The sequence below is a fragment of the Oryzias latipes genome, chromosome 6 (genome assembly GCF_002234675.1).
Source record: "Oryzias latipes chromosome 6, ASM223467v1".
Lineage (NCBI taxonomy): Eukaryota > Metazoa > Chordata > Actinopteri > Beloniformes > Adrianichthyidae > Oryzias > Oryzias latipes.
Genome location: NC_019864.2, coordinates 19,336,516 through 19,362,586, shown reverse-complemented (window position 1 = coordinate 19,362,586; position 26,071 = coordinate 19,336,516). Strand labels below are relative to the sequence as shown.

At 40.1% G+C, this 26,071-nt stretch overlaps 1 protein-coding gene across 4 annotated transcripts; it reads left to right on the top strand.

The window, feature by feature from the left end:
• Positions 1 to 32: 32 nt before the first annotated feature.
• kcp (kielin/chordin-like protein) lies at positions 33 to 22,711 on the top strand. 4 transcript variants are annotated; one of them, XM_023955891.1, is made up of 46 exons: positions 33 to 229; positions 319 to 441; positions 1,711 to 2,231; positions 3,070 to 3,142; positions 3,454 to 3,758; positions 3,855 to 4,029; positions 5,516 to 5,589; positions 5,679 to 5,772; positions 6,648 to 6,730; positions 6,815 to 6,908; positions 6,982 to 7,061; positions 7,150 to 7,235; positions 7,378 to 7,468; positions 9,009 to 9,102; positions 9,193 to 9,278; positions 9,504 to 9,597; positions 9,669 to 9,997; positions 10,078 to 10,171; positions 11,427 to 11,600; positions 11,683 to 11,765; positions 11,848 to 11,941; positions 12,520 to 12,702; positions 12,784 to 12,954; positions 13,032 to 13,205; positions 13,279 to 13,361; positions 13,426 to 13,516; positions 13,754 to 13,836; positions 13,916 to 14,089; positions 15,201 to 15,380; positions 15,471 to 15,735; positions 16,116 to 16,192; positions 16,270 to 16,363; positions 16,427 to 16,600; positions 16,735 to 16,817; positions 18,101 to 18,221; positions 18,299 to 18,381; positions 18,543 to 18,642; positions 18,734 to 18,822; positions 19,532 to 19,634; positions 19,726 to 19,868; positions 20,175 to 20,347; positions 20,549 to 20,660; positions 20,754 to 20,855; positions 20,937 to 21,101; positions 21,188 to 21,488; positions 22,140 to 22,711. In XM_023955891.1, the coding sequence occupies exons 2-46, from the start codon at positions 345 to 347 to the stop codon at positions 22,358 to 22,360; spliced, it is 6,366 nt and encodes a 2,121-aa protein (XP_023811659.1). In that variant the 5' UTR covers positions 33 to 229; positions 319 to 344; the 3' UTR covers positions 22,361 to 22,711. The 4 variants fall into 4 exon arrangements, with proteins under 4 accessions (XP_023811659.1, XP_011474482.1, XP_023811658.1 ...); XM_011476180.3 differs by having other exon boundaries at positions 33 to 441; positions 9,669 to 9,818; positions 9,891 to 9,997; XM_023955890.1 differs by having other exon boundaries at positions 33 to 441.
• The last annotated feature ends 3,360 nt before the right edge of the window (positions 22,712 to 26,071 follow it).

The following is a 26,071-nucleotide window of genomic DNA, read 5'->3' as shown; positions in this document are numbered from 1 at the left end:
GCTAAGAGGGGGGGGGGGGTCAGTGACAGAAGCTCTGATTCTAAACTTTAAGTTTTGTTTTGCATATCTCTTCTCTCGTCTCCTCTTCTCTTGCAAAGGGCGGATGTCCAACAAACAAGGGATGTGGAGTTCATTCCCGAGTGGAGAGGCTCAGGCCCCCGAGGGTGACTGCAGACTGAGAGTGACGCCCTGCCTGCCTGCCTGCATCCAGATGTTTCATGTTTCCCATGTGAGCGCTCCGGAGAGGAGAAGGGAAGTCTGGAAGTCCATGGCATCAGATCCTCTCTAGAAGACTGTTAACTCCAGTCCTTTCTGCAGAAACTGCCTGCATTTGTCCCTCTGGAATGGAGGGCGGGAAAGTGAGGATAGCAGTGCTGCTGGAGGTGTCCTTTTTCTGGGTGTCTGCGATGTGTCTGCGCGGACTCTCTGCTTCAAATCAAGGTGAGATTCTCACAGTTTTCAGATGACAATAACATTTATAACAAGCGCCTCAAACTTTAAATTACAACAAACGCGCAGCAACTCATTCTAAATGGAAGCTGTCAATTTGAAGAAAGAAAAAAAATTGATGAAAAGGCAGAAAATAGATTTTTTGATGTTTACAACTGTTGGCATAAAAGTATGAATTAACTTGCAAATACAAAAAAAAGTTCAAATAAGTATGAATATTTCTTGCACTATGGTTTTATATTTTATTTAAAAAGTTACATTTAATGCATCTGCCTATAGGATGTAGAGGAAGTTACATTTTTCCCCCTAACTAAAATGTAGTGTTCTTCGTCAGAAAATCCAAATATTCAATTGTATATATATATATATATATATATGAAATGTGCTAATAAGCAAGTACTAATAAAGAAAAAAATCCTTCAGTTGGCTCATACATAGCCTGGTTTGATGTAATAAAAATAATAATTAAAAAAAAAAAAAAATTCTTTAATTTAGCACAGAACTTGTTTGACACTTTCAACATAAAAATGCGGGCATACAGTAGGGATTCCATGATTTTCTTTCCAAACAATTTGGTTTAATGGTGTAACATACAGTCCGGTTTTCAACCGAGAATCGTCGAATCCCTAATACACATATAAAAACAACAAATATACTATTTTACCACAGCAACTAATAAGTAGTTCATTGCCTTAGCACTTCATTGATGCGATTTAGATCCAACTTGAAAGTGTTCATTTATTCATTCCCAGAAGTGAGATGTAAGACAGATTTGATGGCTTTATCAGTCTGTCATATCACTATGAAAGCAGAGGCAGACCCCCCCCCCCCCCCCCCCCCCCCCAAAAAAAAAAAAACATCTCTTCAGTCCATAGGGGTTATTGCTTTTTGTTTACAGATCTCTTAGGACTGTCTGGCAGTAATTATAGCTGAAATGTGTGTTTTGATTGCATCTTCCCATTCTTGTTTTAGCCGTTTTGATGTAGATCTTGCTGTTTCGCTTTAGCTTTTCGGCTGACCCAATTTTTCTCTATTTTTACCGTCCTGTAGCAGTCAGTTCTTGCCTCCAGAATAACACAGTGTTCAAATTGTGATCTTAACATCAACTAAGAGGTGTCCAGAGCTTGTCACTGCAAGATAGGGCAAAGTAATCACTTCATCATCATGCCTGATTGAGAAGAGGCACTTTTGTAAATTCAAAGAGTGCTAGTCTGATTGTGGTAATTCATGTTTGACCTTTTGTTCCATCTCTTTCTTCAGTGACTGACCTCCTGGCAGCCCTAAATATGTCCCAGCACAGAAGTGGTGTGTCCAAACTGCAGGGTGCCAACAGTGTGATGTACAAAGTCCGCTCCAGAACAGCTTATCTGGCGCTCCCGCAAGAATACTCCCACTTCCTGCATTCCACTTTTCAGGGTAACATGGGGGTACATTTTGTGGGGCGACAAGCATCTGGATCCAACGCCACCATTTTTTCTCTTTCCTCTGTGTCTTCACCTATCCTCCAAATCATCTCCTCCACACTCAGTGACACCCTGCACATAGACTACCAGGCTCATGGAACACCTCCGGTCAGCTTTCTCTATCCTGGCCCAAATCCTTTCTCTGGGGGGGAATGGGTACACCTCGCTGTGAGCCTGGAGCCCAATAAGGTGGCGTTTTTTGTAGACTGTCAGGAGGCTGCTGTTTTAACCCTCAGAAACGAAAACCGGATTGAAATTCCTCAAGATGTTATCATCGCTCTTGGCAGCACTCCAGGGGAAAAAGACAGTAAATTCAATGTAAGTTTTATGTACAAAAAATGTTTACTTTTTATACTTCAGCACTGAATTGACTGATCTGTAAGGAGCTATTAGGCCTTTCAAGTCCCACTTAAATCATCTTTTGATTAAGCATTCCCAGTGGTCTTGGAATGATGATTATGCTGTTTTTATCCACAATCAAAAAACCTGCTTCCTAAGACATGTTTTTTGCAGAGCTGCAGTAGTTCCTCAGAAATTAACCTCTGAGTTGTGGACAGGACTGTTGGGGTGGAGTAACCCTGCCCCCACTTCCCATCATCTAACTGTGTGCACTCTCTCCTGCATGCTTAGATCCCCTCACAACCCCAACCTAACATTCTACGTATAACAAAAATGGCGAGCAGTATCGCTGCTATCCAGCCGTACAGTTTAGAGTCAGATGCCAGCTCAGACGAGAAAGATGAATATGTACATGGATCTTGTGTGGATGGAGCAGAGCAGGGAGTTTGTGGCCCGCTGATTGTAGCTTCCTCGTCATAGCTAAAAGCTTTTGCCAACTGCATTTTTTCGTCTACTCCTGATTCACAACAATTTGAAAAAAAAAATACTCAGAAATCTAATTATAACCTTCATTTTTATTCATATATGTCCTCCATCATCAAAAGAAATGCCACAAGAACATGTTAAAACACCAAAAAATGTTCATTGGAGCAGGACTTTAAAAGCAAACATAAGAAGATTTTGAAGCATGTTGTCAGTTGCATGGAAATTTAATACCGATAAAGCAAGCCAGAAGAATTCTGCTGCATGAAGCTGCACAAATATCCCACTTGTTCTGCATCAATTATGTTTGTGCGTGTCTTATTTCTGTTCTCAGGGCTATGTGAAGACAGCTGAGTTATCGTTGCATCCTTATTTAAGACGTCCATGGAGATGTGACAACATTACAGGTGAAAGAAAGCAACAATTTCCCTAAAAACCTTTTATTGAGAAATTTCCTGTAAATTATGTTGCAAAGACCAAGTAAGTTTGTTTGTGTCACTCTACTTACACCCACAGTCATAAGTAGTAAGATCTCACATGAGTTAACAGTGGTTCCTCCATAGCTGTGGGCCTCAGGCATAAAAATGTTCCTCAGTGTGCGTCTGTTTCTTTCTAGGATCTTAGCTGAAGATCCAGAGTTATGCTGTCATCCATTTATAAAAAGGATTCAGTCTCACCACCACCCCTCCTTTTCACCAGCTGCCTTGTTTTTTTCCAGATGACCTCCCTACCTCTCAGTACACAGACATACATGGTCCTAATGTTCAGACTGACAGCAGTCAAACACCTCATCATGATTCTCCATCCAGTAAACGTCAAACAAACCACAAGCTGCTGGAGCAAACCAACCCTAATCCCAAGGACATGCAGAGCGATCAGCTGCAGAGAGGTGCCATTCTGGGGCCTCCAGGGTCTCCTCAAGGGGTGAAATCTGCCTCTCAGGAGCAGACAAGTGACAGACTGAGCAAGCTGGAGAAGAAGCTGGAAGAGATGGCTCAAATTTTTGACATGCTCAAAGTTCAGGTAGTAAATAAGATGTTTGGCTTCATTAATCCTAACATGATGAAAAAGGATTGGACATCTTTTTGACTCTTGATCAATCGTTTCTCTTTGTGTCAGAACTCAAATCTGCAGGCGCGCGTAGAATATCTGGAAGGATGTGAGTGTGTGAAAAGGCGGTGTGTGTGGGACGGCCGTGAAGTGCAGGAGGGCCAGCGCTGGCACACTGACCTCAACACCATGTGTTTGTGCTCATCTGGAAAGGTCACATGTCAGACTCACATCAGAACAGGAGGTGACTCAGCTTCTTGCATTGTTTGCTTTTGAAATTTTTCAAAAATCTTTAAACTTTTGACAGAATCGGCAACATTTAGAAACGTTCAGCTGGTTTGCAGAAGCTCCTTATTTAAGCAGGTTGTTCTCCATAATGTGGGGCCATGTTTGCTTTTGACCTGTTCTTTGACCTGCACCGTTTTTTGCTTCGTTTCTCAAAAACAACTTAAAGATCAAGCACTGATCATATCAGGGTAGATTTACAATAAAAAAAAATTTCTTAAAGCATGATCTACATATTCCATGTTGGAAAACTGTTTACACCAGTTATCGTTTTACACTTTTTGTTGGTTAGTGAGTAAATAATAAAAATCCTTTAAAAAATATTAGTGAAACACATTTTAAGGAGACTTTAGTAATGAATAAACCTTTTAGAGAATAATCCAGATAAATGGGATGTGTTTTTTTCACACTTTAATTTAAAAATATTTGTTTTTCTGAATATTTTTTTTATCATTTTCTTTTCTCTTGATCTGTGTAGGGCTTTTACTCCTGTATTTCTTAAAACAGATAGTACAATGTTGTTTAGTAACTTTTAATAAATGCAATTACGTTTTTCAATTTTGTACATAACTGTATTAAACTGTTCCAATGGTGGGATGAAAAACTATAACATCTGCCTGTAGCATTCAGAAAAGAGAATGTGGATTATAATCTGACTCAAAATGACTGTGTAGGTCAACGCTGCATTTTTAAGTTATTTTTTCCAATATTTTTCTTTCTTATTTCATAATGGCGGTCTAGAGACTTCAGCGGCACCACGTTGCTGCAGCCTCACAGATTCCCACTCAGACACACTTTGATCTCATGCATGCTCGGTTTGGAAGAGGAAATGCTCTTGGCTGCCAGCACAGTAGGCAGCCTAACTAGTCAGTTTCTCAGCCTGTGATTATCTCTCTCTGTCTCATACAAACACATTATCTCTGTCCTTTGGAGAGTTGCAATTAAAGTCATTTTGAGATAAAACATCCACGGTGAACAAAATAATGACTCCGTGTCCAAGTGATTCACCTAAACTATATGTGTAACTGATGTATTTTTTTTAATTTTTAGAATAATTTAGCTAACTGCATAACAGAAAGCTGTTGGTGTAATTATTAGATCTCCTGTCAAAGGAAACTTTACAAGAAAAAACAGTCTGATCTAGTTAGTTTACCTTTTTTGTAACTTTTGAGTGAGCCCTCCCACTCATGGGAATGGCTAGAGTTCATAAACAAAACCTGCAGAATTGTGCCTCAGAGCATGTTCATTCATAAGAAGAAATAATCTAGATCAGGATGTTTCCTAACAGCTAAGAGAGTGACGAAAATATAACATATGATTGATGGCCAGATTACTCTTGAGTTCTCATCCAGTGTGTACATCCATATGTCCACTCCACAATCGGGTGTTGTAAACTAGGTCAATAAATGCAAAATAAGGACGGGAATGTTTGGTTTCATTTTCAGGGTGCGAGTCGGATGGCAGAGTTTATAATGTGTCCTACAGTACTCTGGACGGCTGTCAGACCTGTACATGTGAGGTTTGTATCTGAGGTTGAGCTTCAACAAAGCACAAACACACATCTTTATTTTGACTTTCCTTTTCTTCGTCCTTTTCTCTTTCTTCTAGGATGAAAACAGAGTCTGCACTCCTTTGCCTTGTCCTCCTCGTGGCTGTACATCCCAAGAAACTGTACCTGGAGATTGCTGCCAGCAATGCAGAGGTGAAAACACAAATACATAAAAGAAAACATTGCACAGTAACACTTCCTTTGACACGACATAACTTTAAATACACAATTAAAACTGTTCAAAGCGTCAAAGCACCAAGAGTGTGGAGAATTTTTACTGTCTTTTCCATCAGCTGATTTTCAGGGGAGAAAAAAACAGTAGGCATAAAATGCTGGGCTTTAGGTTCTGCGTTTCAATTTCACATTATTTAAATTAAATCACACGGCAGGTATTTTTTTTTAAAGCTCTAAAAAAACTTTAGCACTATTTAGAAGAAGATTGTTTCAACTGAATTGTTGAAACAATCTGAAACATAGACACAAGAAATAGGAAGAAATATCAATAGATAAAAGAGCACCATTACATTTGGTCAAAAGCATTTATTGTCTCACTATAGACACTTAAAAAAAATGTACAAACTTGGACACAGGTGTATGCATTTTATAATTCGAGTAGTCGCGTATGTAGAGATATAAAAAGCACCATAGTAACCACAAATGTAGGGAAAGTTTTTTTTTTTTTTTAATTCATATATGAACAGATTTTATGCCCACTGATGCAAATATGCATCAAACCACTTTGGCTCCAAAATGGCCTTTATTTAGTATCTACATAAAAGCAAAAACACCCTGCGACGGACTGGCGACCTGTCCAGGATGTCCCCTGCCTTCGCCCACAAGTGGCCGGGATAGGTTCAGGCAGCCCCGTGACCCCGAAAGGGACAAAGCAGCTTAGTAGATGAATGAATGAATAAAAGCAAAAACACAAGTGATGTTTTTTTCATAGCTGGAAATAAATTTAGGTGTCATGGGGTTAAATTGTTTTCTGCTTTTAAAGTTGGAGCAAAAACTGCAGCATGTCTTCTCAGGTTGCACCCATTCTGGTGTGTGGTATGAGAATGGAGCCAGGTGGAGGTCAGCGGAAAGTCCTTGTGATGTCTGCTCCTGTTTGGTGGGTTAAATCTAGAATCAAATGAAGCACATTTTCATTATGTCTCCAAGTTTGTCTGCAGTGACAGTTCTCCTCATTCAACAGGAAGGTCAAGTTCACTGCGAAAGGGAGAAATGCAACACCGCATGTGAATACCCTGTTACTCCTCCACCCAACAGCTGCTGTCCAGTTTGTCATGGTGGGAATTTTGTGTGCTTTTGCTGCACGTCTTAATGGATCGAGGAGGCACATAGTGTGTTCTTGTTTTGTAGACTGTGGTGTAAATGGACATAATTTCCCCAATGGAGCTGTTGTTCCATCTGGAGACCGCTGTCAGGAGTGTACATGTGAGGTATGTCCGTTACGATTTGTAAATTATAGCTTTTTTAATAAATGAATGAAGATTAAATATCCATTTCCTGGTGATCTGTGTCTTTTAGAATGGAAATGTGGTGTGCTCTGCGATTTCTTGTCCTGCAGTGTTTTGTCGCAACCCCGTTCATCATTCTGGAGAATGTTGCCCCCGGTAACAAGCTTGCATGACCTCTTCCTTTTTTTTCTTCACGCTTTCTCCCACTGATCCTCAGCGTTCAACTAGCACACGTGTAAAATATTATTTCCCACAAATCCTTTGTCCACCTTAACAGTTCATGTCATGGGATCTGTAGGTGTGAGCAGTGCGAATTTGAATCGGAGGTGTTTGTGGATGGACAGAGGTTCTCATCCAGGACAGACCCCTGTCTTCACTGCCAGTGCTCTGTGAGTAATTATGGGAGCATCCTTATTTTTGCCTCTTGTGATGGACATGTTTTGGTTTTTCAAACAGGGTTGTTTGTTACTCTTTGAGTGATTAATACATACTTACATACACTTTAGTAACAGATGTGAACTCTGTTGAGTTTTAGCCGCTCGGACAGGACGAGGGAGGGGCGTGTGGATGATAATACAAGGTCAATGTGTGGGTGTCATACGTAACTTACATTGCATGCGTTGAAGCTAATACATGCACATAACTGAGGTATATTCAAATAAACCTCCACAATCTAAAAAAATACATACAATAACAAAAATAAACACATTAAAACTAATTTTGGTTCAAATCAAAGAAAGTGTTTAGCTTAGCAAAATCTTTTAATTAGTTTATTGATGGTAACTGATTTTAAACTTTAGGTGCTGTTTATTTTTATTCACCAAGTTGTACTTTTTACCCTTTGTGCTCAGTTTATTGCACTTTTGATAGTTGGTATTCTTCTATCAGGGCCAGCATGTGCTCTTTTTCTTACTTTAAAAGAAAAAAAACATTTTAGAGTTTTTTTGGTTCTGAACTTCTTGGAGTAATAACTATGTACTACAAAGAGCTTTTCAAAAACCCTGTCATATATGTATCTAGATTCAATTTTTAGGTATCTGTTTTAATATAAGAAAAAATCAAAATGGGTTAAAAGACCCATTTTGATTTTGACACAAGTACGCCGTGTTTGAGGGAGTTAGGGACTGAATACGCAAAAAAGAAACACCCACCTCCATGGCCGAAAAATGTCTGTCACCATTCTCTACTCATCAAAAAGATTTCTGAAACATTTCTGATGCTTTGTAAAAAGTTTATTAAAGAACATTGGAATATTGCTCAACATAAAGAGTTTTTTGTTTTTTGTTCAGGTTGGGTAGCGTACTTTATAATGCACATTGTGAGTGTCACTCTGTCTCCTGTTCCCTAAAACCAGAAGCCCGTGCTTCTTCCTTCATCAGTTAAGTACGAGAGGGCATCTTCTTCATCTTCATTAATCTTGGATGATACGGATGATAATCATTCTCAGAGATTATCTTCCTCAGTGTATCAGGATATTTCCCGGCTGCTTCTGAGTCAGATTGATGTCATTTCTTCAGGCAGGAGCACAAACTTCTGTTGGCGGCAATTTAGAAACCGCTGGAACCAGCTTTTGCACGCTTTTAAATATTCTTCAGCAGCCAACAGCCAAGTCCAAAACTTAAAGGCGATTTTTCTCTATTGTGATTAATTTTCTCCCAATGATAAAAATATAATTATTTTAACTTTAGTAATTTATATTATTTTACTTAAATTAATATTAGTTTTTTTTATTGACATTTGTAAAAATTCAGTTTGATTGTTTGACATATTATTTTTATTTTCTCCTCTATGATAGCAGCATAAAAAATATCAGAACCTATTTTATAATTATTCTTACCTAAACATGTCTTTTACTGTACTTTTAAAAGTAATATGATATTTGTTATGACTATTTTATATATTTAATCATCATCTCATCTCTTTGTTTAGGCTGGTAAAGTGTTGTGTGCACAGGCCTCATGCCCTGCACCACGGTGTCAAAACCCAGCTAAGCAGAGGGGAGAGTGTTGTCCCACATGCAAAGGTCTGTGTTGAAAAACGCTGCTTTGATGCAGACTTTTATTTTCACAATGTGAAACTACTTAACAGAAGTTGTGGTTTGTTTTTCCCACAGATTGTGAGTACGAACAGAGAGTGTATGCTGATGGAAAGGTTTTTGCTCCTGCTGGGAGTGGACCCTGCCTGCAGTGCAGGTGTAAGGCAAGTTTGTGCAATGCACTCAGAAAGGGGCCTACAGATGTAGAAATTTGTTAACACCATATTTCCAAAGATGAGTTTTAAAATATTGGTTTTAATTATAACATTCTATAATCACAGTGCTGTTGAGGATGTAATGAGAGTGTGCAAAACTTCAGCCACACATTCATGTTATTCGCAAAAACACATAATTTCTAAAGGAACAGGTCATGTATGTCTCTGAGTTAGGCTGGGAATGTAATCTGCCATGAGGAGAAATGCCATCAAGTTCAGTGCACCAATCCTATTAAAGACCCACGCCGCTGCTGTCCGTTCTGCAAAGGTACAACAAAAACACGCACACAGGTGGACATCAAGACTTAATTCCATCTTTAAAATGTTGCCTTCTTCTAGCTTGTGTACTGGAGGGGGTGGAATATGAAGAAGGCTCCAGCTGGCACCCTGATGGCCCATGCTCCACCTGCACCTGTGTGAATGGAGAGGTGTTGTGCGCACGCACACAGTGTCCTCCCACTCGTTGTCAGCATCCTACCAAACCTACTGGTATGAGTGTGAGGGTGAGAAAGATTTGCTTGGGCACAGATAAACATGTAGCCAACTTTTCGTTCCCTTTAGGATCATGCTGTGAAGTGTGTGAAAGCTGCACTTACAACAATCGAATCTACAACAACGGCCAGAGGTTTACCACCCCTGACCAGCCTTGTCACATCTGCATGTGTCTGGTGAGAGCGCCTCTGACCACAACCACTCTACAAGAGGTGGTTCACACCTGCTGACTCTACTGACTGGATTATCTCCTCAGCATGGTACCGTTGAGTGTGAAAGACAAGTCTGTCCATCCACCAACTGCTCCAACCCCTACACACCCCCTGGAGAGTGCTGCCCACAGTGTCCACGTAGGTGGAGCTCAGACAGCATTACATATAGGCTGTCTGGGTATCTTGCAGACAATAGCAATGTTGAAGGTTGAGAGTGGAATTACCATGTCATGTCTTGAAATTTAAGTCAGAAGATAGAAGAGATGAAGGCAGAAGATAGAAGAGATGAAGGAAAGGGAATATAGAATGGGCAGATAAAGATAGAATACAGACTAAAGGAATAAAAGATGCAGAGAAGGGATGAGTAACAGGACTAGATAATGGTTGAGACGAATGTTTGGGTTTGCGTACATAAAAGATAAAGGGAGGAGAGGGCAAAGATAAGCGGTATGGAGTAGACAGGTTTATGAGTGGAGGACACTGGCATAAAGAATGAACTGAAATCCATAAATGTAAATAGACAGGATAAATTAACTGAAACAAAATGGCTGGGTTTGTCCATCACTTGGGCTAAACTCACATAGGTAGTGGTAGATCTCCTCGGTGGCAAGGCACCTTGGGAGGAATAAGTCCGCTTCAAATCCCTCCAAACTCTGGATACTGTAGGACATTTTTGGGCTGTCACATGTCTGCAGCATTGCGTAATGGTTGAGGACAGTCTGCCAATCTAGTCTGCCAATCCAGTGGCAGACTTACCCATGGTCATAGTTCTGGGTTACGTGTGAAGGAAAGAAGTCCCAGATACAAGCAGCCAAAATGAGCTTCCTCCATAGGGTGGCTGGGCGCTCCCTTAGAGATACGGTGGAGAGCTCGATTACCAGGAGAGAGCTTGGAGTAAAGCTGCTGCATCTCCGCATTGAGAAGGTTAAGGTGACTCAGGCATCTAGTCTAAATGCCTTATGGATGCCTCCCTGGGGAGGTATTCCAGGCATGTCCCACTGTGTAGAGACCCTGGAGAAGACCAAAGACATGCTAGAAAAATGTTACCATTGAACACAGCATAAACTGAAGTCTGAAAAACCAAGAACACGAACAGTTAAAAGGTTCTCTATCATGAGTGAGATTAAAGAATGGAAAACACAAGAGGTGGAGTTGGGGTTTAGATTGAAGTCAAACAGTACTGTTTGGCTTGGCTCAGTTTAAATAGACTTGTGAAGTAATAGGAATAGCTTCTAACAATTGAGGGTCAACAATTGCCTTCAAACTCCAAAGAAGAGAAGACAAGCTTGTCAGATGGTTGATGTGTGTTCCTGTTCCCAAACTTGACTGAACTCGCCTACCTTCTTTTGATACCATACTGAAGTACAGAATATATATCTTTAATCATTGCCAGACTGTGCTTTTGAAAACCGCGTTTTTGTGGATGGAGAGGCTTTCCCAAATCCTGTGAGTGTGTGTGAGGAATGTAGATGTCAGAGTGGAAGGATTGACTGCCACCAAGCACAGTGCCCTCATCCTCGCTGCAATGCTCCTCTGCCCGGGACGTGCTGTCAAAACAACTGCAACGGTGAGAAAGGGAAAGACCACCATCAGGGGAGCAAGTAAAGCTAAAGAGAAATTTGACAAAAACTCAATGTTCTACCTGTTAGGGTGCAACTACGCTGGGAAAGAGTATCCGAATGGAAATGAGTTTCCCCATCCCACTGACCCGTGCAGGACGTGCAGCTGCATAGTGAGAATGAACACCTTCACTCTGCTTTTGTAGTCTGTGGTTAATCAAGCTCTTATTTATGTTTTTGTTTTGTTTGTTAAAGAATGGAAACATCCAGTGTCTAAAGAGAAGGTGTCAACCGCTGACATGCTCCAACCAGAATGTGATACCTGGAGACTGCTGCCCCCAGTGTCCAGGTATGATTCATCACAAAAAACTCAGACAGCTCAAGATGCTTGTAGGAGGCCCATTGGCCCCCAACAGCTGGTTCCACTAGTTCCTGAATCGACATCATTCTGACTCAGAGGCGGCCAGAAAAATATTCTGATACCCTGTGGTAGATAATCGCAGAGAATGATTGTCATTAAGGAGAATGAATGATGGATGAAACCGGAAGAAGTGATGCTCAAAACACAGTGCTGGCAGACTGACGTGCCATACCAACGCTAAATCCTGCTGCAGGACCTCTCGCACTGAACCGATGAAGCAGGAAGCAAGGGCTCCTGGTTTTAAGGCACAGAGTCAAAATACCTATTCATGTAGAGTAATATTTCCATGTTCCAGAATACAGTTTTTACAAAACATCAGAAATGTTTCAGAAGGGTTTTTAATGAGTAAGGATTGGTAATGGACATTCTTCTGCGGCGGGGCTGGGTGGGGCTCCTCGTATTTGCGGATTCTGCGTATTGAGTGTCTCTGGTCCCTAACCCCCTTGAATACAGAGCAAATACTGTGTATATAAAGATGAGAATTTTTTTTTTTAATGTTTCCTCAGATCCCCCAGCAGACTGTGAGTTTGAGCAAAGGTTCTATAGACACATGGAGCGGTTCTTTCACCCAAATGACAACTGCAGGTCCTGTGCGTGCAACAATGGGACAGTTCAGTGTCACCGTAAGCCCTGCCCCTCTGCCCCATGCACTCACTCTATCCCACAAGAGTGCTGCCAGACCTGCGAAGGTACACCTTAATGAAAACCTTTTTAATTTGCAAGTTTTGCATTGTATTGCTTTGTATTGAATTGTTAAATCTTATATGCAGGCTGTTTCCATGATGGACAAGAGAGAGCAAATGGTGAGACGTGGGAGGACTTCTCAGACCCATGTTCTTTGTGTGTTTGTCGTGACGGCTCCGTTCAGTGTGAAAGGAGACGCTGTCCACCCCTGAGCTGTAAAAATCCTGTGCAGAGACAGTGCTGCATGTCCTGTGAGGGTGAGGAACTCAAATGCAAAATGAGACATTTGAAAGACAAAGTTCACAGCGTGAGCGCCCTAACCCTTTCCTGGCAGGCTGCACTTTTCAGGGTAATGAATATCTTGATGGCACAGAGTTCAGTGATGACAAAGACCCCTGTAATGTGTGTTACTGTTATGGAGGAGACGTAATCTGCAGCAAATTGCTCTGTAACTCTGACTGCAGCCACCCTTACAAACCACCAGGACAATGCTGTGGAGAATGCCAACGTAAGTGTGATCAAAATCAGCTTTTTTTGACTGTATGGATTACAAATGCACTCAACCTATTTTTGTTCATCAGGCTGCTTTTATAACGGTGCAGTACTTGTCAGTGGACAGTCCATTCCGGATCCAGGAAACCCCTGCTCTGAATGCAGTTGTCAGGTACCCTCACACCATAGACTTCATGCTTCATGCTTTTATTTCAACATGCATGTTTGTCCTACAGAGCGGCACAGTGAGGTGTGCGAGAAGGCCGTGTTTAACACCGCAGTGCTCACATCCGGTCGTCAATGCCTGTGGCTGCCCTGTCTGTGACGGTAACCAAATTCCCAAATTCCAAACTTAATTTTGGGTCCAGAGTAAATCATGCTGCAGGTTTTTGCATTTTTCAAAAGATCTGCGCTCTGCAGGTGTGCAGCTGCCATGCATTATTAGTTGTTTTGTGTTTGGTCATCTGTTTATCCCTGAGGGATGACCTTGAGTATTGCAGTAGATGAAGAAAATTACCCAAACCAACACAAACTGATGTTTTTATCTTTGTTTTTTGCATGCAGGTTGTAATTTTCAAGGCGTGAATTACGCTGATGGACAGGTCATTTCAGGAGGAGAGGAGGGCTGCCAGGACTGCACATGCTCTGTAAGTGGAATAACATCCTTGATAGCACTCAAGCCAGATAAATCATTAAAGCGCCTGTGTTTTTTATTTCGTCTCGTAGAGAGGGGAGGTCTCGTGTGTGCAGAGAAGATGCCCAGCTGTGACATGTCCACATCCCGCTCTGGATGGGTGCCAGTGTGGAGAGTGTAACAGATGTAACTTTGATGGACGAGACTGCTTCAACGGAGAGCGCTTCCAGCACCCAGACAATCACTGTGAACTCTGCTCCTGTCTGGTATGATTACACATATTTATTTGACAGACACGTCAAACATCTTCTGTTGATTATTATATGTTTTAAAACGGTTGAGAATCTCAAGTGGACTGAACATCCTTCTATTCAGCTCTAATTTATTTCAATAGTTTAATACAGATTGGTACGTTTCAGACATTTCTGACCTGATTTTTAGTTTTTGGTTTTTGGTCCATGTGGAGTTTCTGCTTTCTGTATCCAAAAATGGAGACTTATCACATTTGTTAGGAGTTCATAATATTTGTTTCCATGTAACAATAAAAGGTAAACATAGAATGCCCTCAACCCACCCAAACCCTGCACCCAACATCATGAAACATAAAATGACACGAGTAAAACTCAATAAACAGAACTAAAAAACAAAAACAGAAACCTGGATTGATTTTGATGTAAAGTAATTATATTTCGAGGTACTGTCCATGCAGGCGACCAACCCAGTCACCATCACAGAGGACACCACCATGGTATACCCCCTAATAAAAACAAGCGGCCAGACCCGGGAGGTTCCACTGCTATGACCCCGTTCTACGAGAATGGTTGGTCACTGTGTGGAGGAAAACACTGGAGATAAAACACATTTTAAATAGAGTGAAAGGCATCAAAGTAAAAGCAGACATAAATAAATAAGCAGACCTTAATAAAAGATAAAAAATAGTTAGTCACAAAATCAACTGACCATGAATAAAACATAAAAAAAGCACAAAGAGAAGAAATTATTTAAATACCAAATAAATATATTTCTAAATTTCTACTAGAAGCCAGATAAAAAAGAAAGTACCAGACCATCCTCAGTGGTACCTGTAATCAACATAGTTTCAGGCATTATGGATTTATAATCTAAATAAAAAACAAAATTAAATACTTGGGATCAAATCTAATTTTGTGTTTTTCAATTCAGTATAAAGCACTTAAAACTTTATGCAACATGTATTTAACCTTTCTTTTTTTTATTTGGAAAGCTGGAGAAGAACTAAAAAATATATCCTTCCCCTTTTTTGTCATAACAGTATCATAGTCATAACAGTATCAGTATCATAACACACAGATAAAAAGGTTTTGAGACATTGTCTTTGGTTTTTTTTTCTCTTTGCAGGATGGCAGTGTTGTGTGTGATCGTGCACCTTGTCCAAGTGTTGCTTGCAGGCATCCAGTCACTCTTCCAGGAGAGTGCTGCCCCGTCTGCACAGGCAGGTGTTTGCATCAGGGTGAAGAGCATCCATCAGGCTCCACCTTCACATCACCCTCTGACCCCTGTTCGGCATGTTCCTGCATGGTTAGTGTGATTTTCCTTAGGAATCTGGGAAAGGTCATTTCACTAATTTAATGATAATACATCTCTTTCATTGTCCTTTTGTGTGATCAGAACGAGGTGGTGACCTGTCAGAGGAGACCTTGTCCAGTCCAGTGCTCCCACCCCGTCCCTTCAGACAGCTGCTGCCCCCACTGTGACTCCTGCCTCTACGAGGGTGTCATTCATGCTCACACTCACACGTTCACACCCTCGTTCGATCCCTGCTGGCGCTGCACTTGTGTCAGAGGCACAGTTTCCTGCGTGCCACGCGATTGTCCTCCAACAGTCTGCGCTCACCCCGTCGTCAGGCCCGGACACTGTTGTCCTGAGTGCTCAGGTGCTTTTATGAATGCTTCCAGAAATTCTTCTGCCACTTCATAGAGTTTGTGTAATCATGGCAAAATTCTTTGTCCTCAAAGAAACCTCCAGTTTTCATAATATATTCGATTAAATGCATCTATAAATGGATGTTTTTAAGCAAAGATCGATTTGTATGTTTCAAAAACACTGAGGCACATTTTTTTTTTACTTTTAAAACCTACAGATAAAAAGTTTCATAGGTTAAAGATTTTTCTTAGAAGTTCAAAATAACTTGCAGGATAGTTTGTCATAATTATTCAAATATATTTGTGGTACGTGATTACAAAACTAAGCAGGTAACATTTTGGTAAATTCTATATATTTTAACGTATAAAATTTCTCTCTGCTGGGTTTCAGAGTGTGTGCAAAACGAGCGGAGGTTCACAGATGGTCAGTCATGGAGTTTAGACCGCTGCACCGTCTGCACCTGCCAGGTTCACAACTGTCTGTCTCCTCTCCAACCTGTAATCTGATTTGTGTGCTTGAATGTTCAGCTGAATTCATCTGTCAGGCAGGTGAGGTGCGGTGCTCATCGCCCGAGTGTCCCGAGTTGCCCTGTATGCATCAAGTCACTGATCCAGGATCCTGCTGTCCTCGCTGTCGAGGTAAACTGACTCTTTTTATCATCTGTTAGCATAACCGGCATCCGACAGAGTTTTCCCTCTCAGGCTGTGTGTACGGAGGTGAGGAGCACTCAGAGGGCAGCAGCTGGTTTGCAGACTCCACCCCCTGTATGTCGTGCCAGTGTGTGGACGGAGTGACCACCTGCTCCGAAGTGCACTGTCTGTCCCCTTGCATCAACTTCCTCAGTGTGCCCGGGGAGTGCTGCCCAGTGTGTGCCGGTGAGGAAATTCCCACAGCTCTCTGTTTAAAGAAAACTATGTTCCATATGTGTCCTCTCAAATAAAGAGGCTTTTAGTCCAACAGTGAGTTGTTGTTTTTTTATACTTTTATTTTTGTGTTTTTTGTTGAGCAGATTGTGTCTTTGAGGGCAGAGTATACGGTCCGGGGGACAGTTTCCATCCTGCCAATGATCCCTGTCAGATCTGCACATGTGAGGTAAAACACTTGAAAATTATTTGACCTAAGTAGACAACTGAACTCATGTGGATTTAACAAAGGTAATTAGCAAGTTTAATTCAAAAGGTTTAGGTGTGTAACGAGTAATCAACTAAATTGATGAATCAAATTATATTTCTGCAATCTAGCCATATTGATATGCCTGAGGCAAGTTATTATTTAAATCAAACTACACCATTACAAACTAGTTTCAAAATGAAATGTATCAATTATATTGATATTATAAAATACCATTTGGATTCAGACACTGTAAGGTTCATTTTACAATAATCTAAAAAAAAATACCGAACTGTATCACAGTGGAAAACACACATGTGATGGCATCAAAAAATGATCAAGATCAGTGTGCTAGAATGTTCTAATAATTTTCCCGTTGGATTATTTTGATGTGGAAAAAAAACAGTAGGCTCCTAAAATGTGAGGATATTGTGGTTTAGTTTGGTTTAGTTGTTCTTGTTCATGTTTTTGGTTTCCTTTTGTCAGTCACACCAGTTTCAGGTTCATGATCCACAGCTGTCTTCACTTCAGTTAATTACCCTCAGCCTATTAAAGTGTCTCGGTTTCTGTTCATTCTTTTCAGGTAATCTGCTCTTTTCTGCCTTGCAACCTTTTTGTTGCTCCCCATGGTTTTGTCATGTTTCAGTTTGTTTATTAAAATGTTTTATTTTCTGTCACCAAGCCTGGTCTCCTGCATTTTGGGTCTCCCACCACCAGTTCCTGACATACACTGACCAAAAATATAAACACAACACTTTTGTTATTGCTCCCATTTTTTATGGTATGAACTCAAAGATGTGAAACATTTTCCACATGCACAAAATAACCAGCTCTCTGAAATATTGTTCACAAATCTGTCTAAATCTGTGATAGTGAGCACTTCCCCTTTGCCAAGACAATCCATCCCACCTCACAGGTGTGCCATATCAAGATGCTGATTAGACAGCATGATTATTGCACAGGTGTGCCTTAGACTTGTTTGAATTTTGGGTAAAGATGTCAATTTTTAGGTCAGTGAATCAGATCATTCAACATAAACCAATGTCAACTATCATCGTATCAGCAGTCACAAATCATGTTATGAATCAAATAGTTATTAAAATGCATCATCCACCCCTAAAAATGTTGCTTTTAAAACATTTACGTTTTGCTAACTTAACCAAATCAAACTTTAAACAAAGCTGATACAAATAAATTAAAGCAAAGAAAAAATGTTTTAAAAGGACCTCTGATTGCTGTTCTGATCCAGTTTGTGTGTATTTTAGGTAATGCCAGATGGAAAGCAGCATCTGAAGTGTTACCGAAAGCAATGTTCCAGTTTGGTTGACTGTCCCAAAAACAACATCCTGTTTGATGGACCAGACTCGTGCTGTCCCGTCTGTGCACGTCAGTACTACACCGTTGCTGCTTGGAGTACTTTGTTCTTAAAAATACTTGACCTTCTGAAATTTGTGTCTGTTCAGAGCCTCTTACCAACTGCACAAGCACAATCATTGGAAATGAGGTGTTGGCAACAGATGACCCCTGTTTTACCTGTCAATGCAAGGTAAGTCGGCAGCTTTAACCCACCTCCTCTTGGGCTCTATAAGGAGTACACCTGTACATTCCAAATCCTATATTTTGTCCTTAAAAACATTAGCAGCTGTCGCTGAACCCCACACATTCATCACCAAGACTAAACACGCTTTGTGTTTGTTTCTCACAAAGGACCTGACATGGACTTGCCTGCAGCAAATGTGCCCACCCCTAAACTGCCCTCCTAATGAACAGTTCACACCTGAAGATTCATGTTGCCCCGTGTGTAAAGGTGAAAGGCTGGATTTGCCTTCAGTGTTTCGCCAAACAGTACCAGTAATCGAAACTGGTTTGTTAAAATGACAGGTTTTTCTTCCCTGCAGAATGTGTCATCGAGGGTCAGAACAGACGAGTAAAGAGTGGCGCCAGCTGGACAGACAGCTCTGATGACTGTGTTACATGCACTTGTAATGTGAGTCAACCATAAATCGGCTTACTTGAATAATTACATAGACCATTAAAAAAAATACTGGGAAATTGGAACAGATATAATCCAAATAATATGTAAATGCCAGATTTCCTTTGTATTCTGAAGCAATATTGGATATAATTATGTAGTTTTTCTGTTTTACTTTTTTTGTGCTTTTATAACTCATTTTTGGCATTTTAATCATACAGCAATCTGGAATACTCATTGTATAAGAAATAGTTTCAATAATTATCAACAGATATTTTTTTCTTTTGTTTTTTTTCTGCAAATTCCTACTCTCTTTCACCTCTGCGGTTTGTTAGGTGGTCATCTGAGGTGCCAAATCAATCTGTTCCTTACACACAACAGAAGAATGCCCACTTTTATTAACCTAGTCAGTAAATCTAACAAGAGAAAATGTAAAATCTTTTTTTCTGGGGCTTTATAGCATTCAATGATAATTTCAAAGTGTTGGTGTCACTTGTTTGAATATTCAACCTACTTTTACAGGTCAGTAACATCTTTAGAACAGTAATTTATTTGGGTTATGCAGCAGATTTTGTAAAAAAAAAAAAAAAATGCAAGAAAGTGAAACATTCTTATTCGTTTTTAAAGTGAAGATCATACAAATATGAAGACAAATCTATGAAGCTTTCAGAGATGATGTTCATCAAAAGCGATTATATGATGCTCATGTCTCTTGTTTCTTCAGTTGGGCCAGATTGAGTGCAGCATTGAAGAGTGTTCACCCGTAGTTTGTCCAAACAACCAACAACAAGTGAAGATTGCAGGCAAATGCTGCTATGAGTGTCAAGGTATCAAAGGCGGCAAATACAATATTCTCCCATTTTACTGAAAGTTATCACCAAACTGAATTTATCTGCATCTGCATCATTTGTGTTTCAGACTCCATGGTATCCTGTTTGTACCAGGGGACCACATATCGCTCTGACGAGCAGTGGGAGGTGGATGAGTGCACCAGCTGCACATGTGTCTCTGGAGACGTGCACTGTCGTAGTGAACGCTGCCCCCCTCTCACATGTGCATCGGTCAGTATGTCAGTTTGATTTTTTTTCCGTTGGTTCCCATGTCAGGTTTGCAGCAAATGTTAGGAATTGCACATCTGTATTTATGTTATTAATCAAAAAATGAATCTTCACCTCAAGAGTTTTCTGAACTATCTAGGTTCCTTTAAACGTTTTATTTGACACCCTTAAGAAGCTGTGCAAGTGAAGCAAAAACATTTTTGTTTCAAAAATTAATTTGTGGATCTTTTGTGAATTTTTGTCAATCCGTAAGATCTCTCACAATCCAAAAACCAGATTAAGGTAGCCTTCATTCATGTTCATTCATAGGATGAGATGCCTGCAGTTGCTCCGGGTCTGTGTTGTCCTCGTTGCATTCCTCGTCCGGCTACATGCATCACCTTTGGGGACCCTCATTACCGCACTTTTGATGGTCGCATGTTCCACTTTCAAGGGACGTGCACCTATGTCCTGGCAAAGGACTGTGAGGCTGGTGACTTCAGGTAAAACACAGATTTAGAGGACAATCAATTGTTTTCTTTCATCGGATATTTGATGAACTGGCTGTTGGATTTAACTGCTGCATACAGGTGCAAGATACAAAACATGAATGTGTCTTTATTAAGCACAACAAACTTGATTTCCTTTTTTGCATTACATGAAAAAGGAAAAAAGTTTTAATTTGACTTTTTTTTTTTTTAAAGCATTCATGTGACAAATGACGATCGTGGACGTAAAGGTGTGTCCTGGACTAAAGAAGTGACAGTGTTTTTAGGAGACACCGCCGTCCAGCTCCTCCAGGACTGGGTTGTAAAGGTTGGTGAGAAATAAGCGTTATAAAAAACCCGTTCAGACGGTTGCATAGTTGGTCTATTGTATGTTTTCACTCATCCATTTTTGTATTCTCAGGTAAATGGCGATGTTGTGACTTTGCCGTTTCTCATGGAGCCATACATTTATATAGAACAACAAACCCAGACTGTGTTGCTCAACACCAACATTGGACTGAAGGTAATATTTGTTTTCCTTTCACATCTGAAAAAAAGGATGTGTTTTTGTAACGCTCTTACACTGCCATTGTTCCACCCGAAGGTGCTGTGGAGCCCCCGTTCACACCTGGAAGTGAGCGTGCCAGGCTCCTATAAGGGCCACACATGTGGCCTTTGTGGAAACTTCAACAACTATCATCACGATGATCTACAAATGCCAGGAGGTCGACTCAGTCTATCGGAGTCAGACTTTGGAAATAGCTGGAGGGTACGTTTGATACAACCGATATCAATCAACACCCTGCCTTATGAACACTAACGGTTTGACTGCGCACATATCAAATATCATTTAAGGTGACAAACGGAGACCAGACTGACGACTCCTGTCATTCAGGGGAGGATGTTGATCCCTGTAGGGGTGCTGGGTTCCAGGCCAAGAAAGGTGCTAACACCCGCTGTAAAGTGTTGAAGTCTGCTGCTTTCAAGCCCTGCCACCACGTGGTACCTCCTGAACCGTGGTACGGTGCCTGTGTGTATGACCTCTGTGCCTGTGGGGCCAACACTGACGAGTGTTTGTGTGACACCCTGGAGGCCTATGCCAGCCAGTGCAGGGCGGCTGGAGTCATCCTGCAGTGGAGAAGCGCATCACTTTGTGGTGAGTAAAGCAAAAGGCGGATTTATAACCTGTAGTTTTGTGTAACCGCTACAACTAACCTTTTTGTCTTTTAAACATTGTTCTTTTTCCCAAAGAAAGACAAAAAAGCATATATCTATCTAGATATCTATATATCTAGATATCTATATAGATATATATATAGAGATATATATATATACATATATATATACACCTAGTTAAAACATTCCTTGATTATTAGGGGTTATTTTCTTAAAAGTAGAGAATTCTGTGTCTTAATTTCTTAAAAACTGACTAAACTTGATCCAAAACCTTAATATCGGTTTGATATGTCCAGAATCCTGTGACATCACAGACCCAGATTTAAGTCCCATTCCTCATCTTTACCTTCACCCAAGGCAAAGGACCAACCCAAGGAACAGATGTTGGGTTTGGATTAAAGCAGGGTTATCCAGTGCCAGTCCTTTCTACCCACCCTTGTGTCTTTCTTATTGATTGAAAACACCTGATTCAGGTAGTCGGCAGTAGGTGTGGCAGGGACAAACCGCCTTGGAGAGTTGTGATTGCACACTCCTAGATTAGGGCTGATCATTTCATGCAAATTAATCAGCTTTTGTGGTCCCAGCTTTCTCCACGTCTCACATTTTTTAAACTTCTTTTTCTGTTCTCCAGCTGTTGGCTGCCCCCTGGAGAGGGGCTTTGTGTTTGACGAATGTGGACCTCCCTGTCCAGTTACCTGCTTCAACCTTGATGTACCACTTGGGGTCATAGAGAGCCACTGTTTCAAGCCCTGCGTCCCAGGCTGCCAGTGTCCCGCTGGTTTGATTCTACACAACAACTACTGCATCCAGCCTGAAAAGTGTCCCAAGATTATACATGGCAGCCATTTGTAATTCTTGAATCCCTCATTTACATGTGTTACTGTACCACTACATTTAAAAAAACAGACTCCACATGGACCTTAAAGATGTGGAAGAGAGCCAAATAAATGTATGTAGCACTGAAATATTTATACAATATACATTTTAGTTCCACATGTTTACTTTTATTTTCCTTCCTACATCACATGTTTAAGGCCTTTTCATTGTTGTCACAACATTTTTGAAAGTCGAAGCAGCTTCTGTTTTACATGCAGGTTCATATAAGCAATGTGCAATATGTCGCTGTGTGTGCAGCCAAAAGCACTCTCTCAGGAAGATCTCCTTTTTCCATTTTTGCAAATAAAACCAAACATTTACCAAGATTAAGCGTGCTTCATTTGTGTTGATGTGTGACATTGTTCCATTGAAAATAATTTATAATCAGTCCTTACTAAAAGGAAAGCTTATCTGATTTAATCATCAGTAAATTCAAATATGTAATTTGAGTTGAGACATGGCTTCGTTGCAAAATCCCTTGTGCTATCTGAGATGACCCCACCCTTACTTTGACGTGTTCTCCCTACCATGAAAAAGGTGGATAAAGGTGGAAAGATTTCATGTAATCCATGGACACCAGTGAAGTTCACAAATCATTGAAGAAAAAAGGTTCAGAGCACTGTCTAGTGGGTCTAGATGACCCTACTCCCAATGTTAAAGTGCCTAGGATAGCACAAGGGTTAAAAAAAGAAAAATTTGTTTGTGTTTTATTAAAACATTACTCTAAAAACTAGTTTATTTAGAGAATCAAAGCTGTAGTTTAACAAATGAAGCAAAATGTGATTTTGTGTTTTTTTATTTATCAAGTGTTATTCTTTCCTTTAGATTATTATAGCCTAACCCTAACAATAAATATCACAAGTTTATGCTGAAGCCTTACTAACTCAACCTGCAGTCACATGAAAACATAGAAAGTTCATTCATCCATATTCACTACTACTCAAAAACAGGCGAGTTAACATGAAGCAGTCCAAAGAAAACAGTATTTATACATAAATATTGGTAATAAAGCTTCTTAGTTTGATTATTTTTGTTGTTTTCTATTTTCATAGTCATGATTATTTTATTCTTTTTATGAACATTATCCTTTATTTGAAATTGCTCCACTCTGACTAAAAAAATGTTCACTATCAGAAATCATGTCACTTTTATATAGTATTTGCTGATATCTGTAATTAAAATAACCTGTAAAAACATTTTATTTGCGTTAGACATAATTATGGGAAGAATGTGAAACCAGTAATGAGGCTCAATAGTTCAAACATTTAATAATCAAGGTATTATAGCTTTGTTTGCATGAGTGCTGTCATCTTTATTCACATTACACCAAATACTAATTCATTCAATATAAAACCAAAAGGAAATCAAATATTGAATTATATTGAATTTCAAGTTTCTTTCTTTTATGACCATTTAAATTTATGTTCATATTTAAGGAAGCATGTAGGGTATATTAAAAAACACATGTTTCTACTTCTACTCTAGTAAGTTTTGTACGAACCATTTTCTAAACATGTTTTCAAAAATGACTTTTTGGATTTAAAAAATTAAGTGTTCAATACATATTTTATTTTGATGTTTATGATCCTTCTCTAACAAAAAGTATCATATTTTCAATGCACAGGGATCAAGATAATAAATATTTGTGAAACTTGTATAATATAAAATTGGCAAATGGAATTATCATTTACTTATTCAGTCATCTGCTGTCTTCACATCAAATATGCATTTTCAAAAGAATATCAATTTAACCCTTGTGCTATCCTAGGCACTTTAACATTGGGAGTTGGGTCATCTAGACCCACTAGACAGTGCTCTGAACCTTTTTTCTTCAATGATTTGTGATCTTCACTGGTGTCCATGGATTACATCTTTCCACCTTTATCCACCTTTGTCATGGTAGGGAGAACACGTCAATGTAAGGGTGGGGTCATCTAAGATAGCACAAGGGTTACAACACTAGTATTTTTTAGCAACACTCTTTAATTACAGTTTTATAATCACAGCTTCTCACTTGTCACCTCTGAACAGTACACAAAAGTGGACATGCAGGTGAGAAGCTTTCACTTTAACATCTACCTTTCAGAATGTTTTCAGAGAACCTGAAGGATGTGTATCACTTTTCTCTGTGTGTCTCTGTCTGACCGATACACTGACACGCTTTTGTCATTGTAAGCGGATCCAGCTGCTGTAACCATAGTGATATCCTGTATAATTCATCAGCGCAGAGCGGCAATAACATGGCGCAGGTAAGGTGTTTTCTTGTTGTGTGTTTTTTTCATGTCTGTGTCAAAAGCTGAAGGAGAAGTGCTTGCTCTGGGCTTCAGGACTGCATTGCGACGCTGCACCAGCTGCTGGGTAAGCCTGCAGGAGTAGAGTTTTCCTCTGAGGATGTCAGTCTTCTCTTCAGCAAAGTGTTTCATGTTCCCTCCAACTCCACCGAAGCAAATGCAGCCATGAAGAAGGCAGTAATCTCATTTAATTAATCTTCTTCTTTTCATTAAGAATGAATTTGTGATAATAATTGTATGTGGTCACATTATGTTTCAGGTTGCAGGACACAACGACTGCTGGGCCTGTGCTGATGGAAATGTTTTGGATGTTCTCGTGGAAATGGAAAAGGAGAGGGAAAAGAAGGAAATGGTGGAAATATACAAATTCTCATGAAATTTATGGCAGAATCTTTTAACCATTGGTGTGACTTGTTATAGCAAATGTTATTTTCTTTAGTTTCACTGGGACTTTCAGCTCCTAAATTCCAGCAACCGTCATCATATGATGGATTACACAGAACAAAGCACAGATCCCACACATGCTTACAACTCAGAGTCAGGAGTTTTGCAGATACAGGACTGCCCTGAGGTACGTTCTTTAGGAAGAATACATGAATGTCCTGCAGGAACATATAGAAAGTGATCCTTGTTTTGCTTCCAAGGAACAGATGAGGAGAGTGGCAGGCAGACAGGAGTTCAGTGACAGACATACAAGTTTAAAGAGACTGAAAAAAACAGCCAGGCAGTGCTGGGCCAGGTGAGACTGTTGTTGCATATTTAAAATATTAAATATATTCAAGGACTTTTATTAAACATTTACTTTTGGTAACAAATTCCCAAGTGTAAACTGATTTTTACATCCTGATTTTTTTAGAGTTTTCAAATCTGCCGTCTCTACAGAAAATAAATGACAACCGTCATGTCAATCTTTTCCTTCACAGATTGGCATCAGAGGGTGTGAAAAGCATGCTGCCCCCTCCCTGGCAGGCCCAGAACACAGGTTCCAGAGCTCAGTCGTGGGGTTGTGTCACTTTGTCCGATGTCCTCCTCTTGGTGGAAGTGAAGTATGATGTGGTGAAGCAATTGCTTTTCAGAGAAATGCTCCAGGAGCATCATAGTAAGGGCATGTTGTTCTGACCTGTTACAAAAATGTCATCTTAACTCCTTGAGACCCAGAGGGGTTCCTGTTTCGTTTTTCCTTGTGGTTGATTCTCAGCAAGCAATATTTGGGAAGAGCTGCCTCTGTGGGAAAAGCAGAAGGAAGTGGAGAGGCTGGAGGAGCTTGCAGAAGAAGCGCTGGAGTCTGCTGACATGATTTGTTTGGCAATGCTGCCTGGAGCATTCAAGATGTACAAGTAACTCACATGAGCAAGCACAAATCATTATACTTATACTTATATAAAAATGGTTAAAA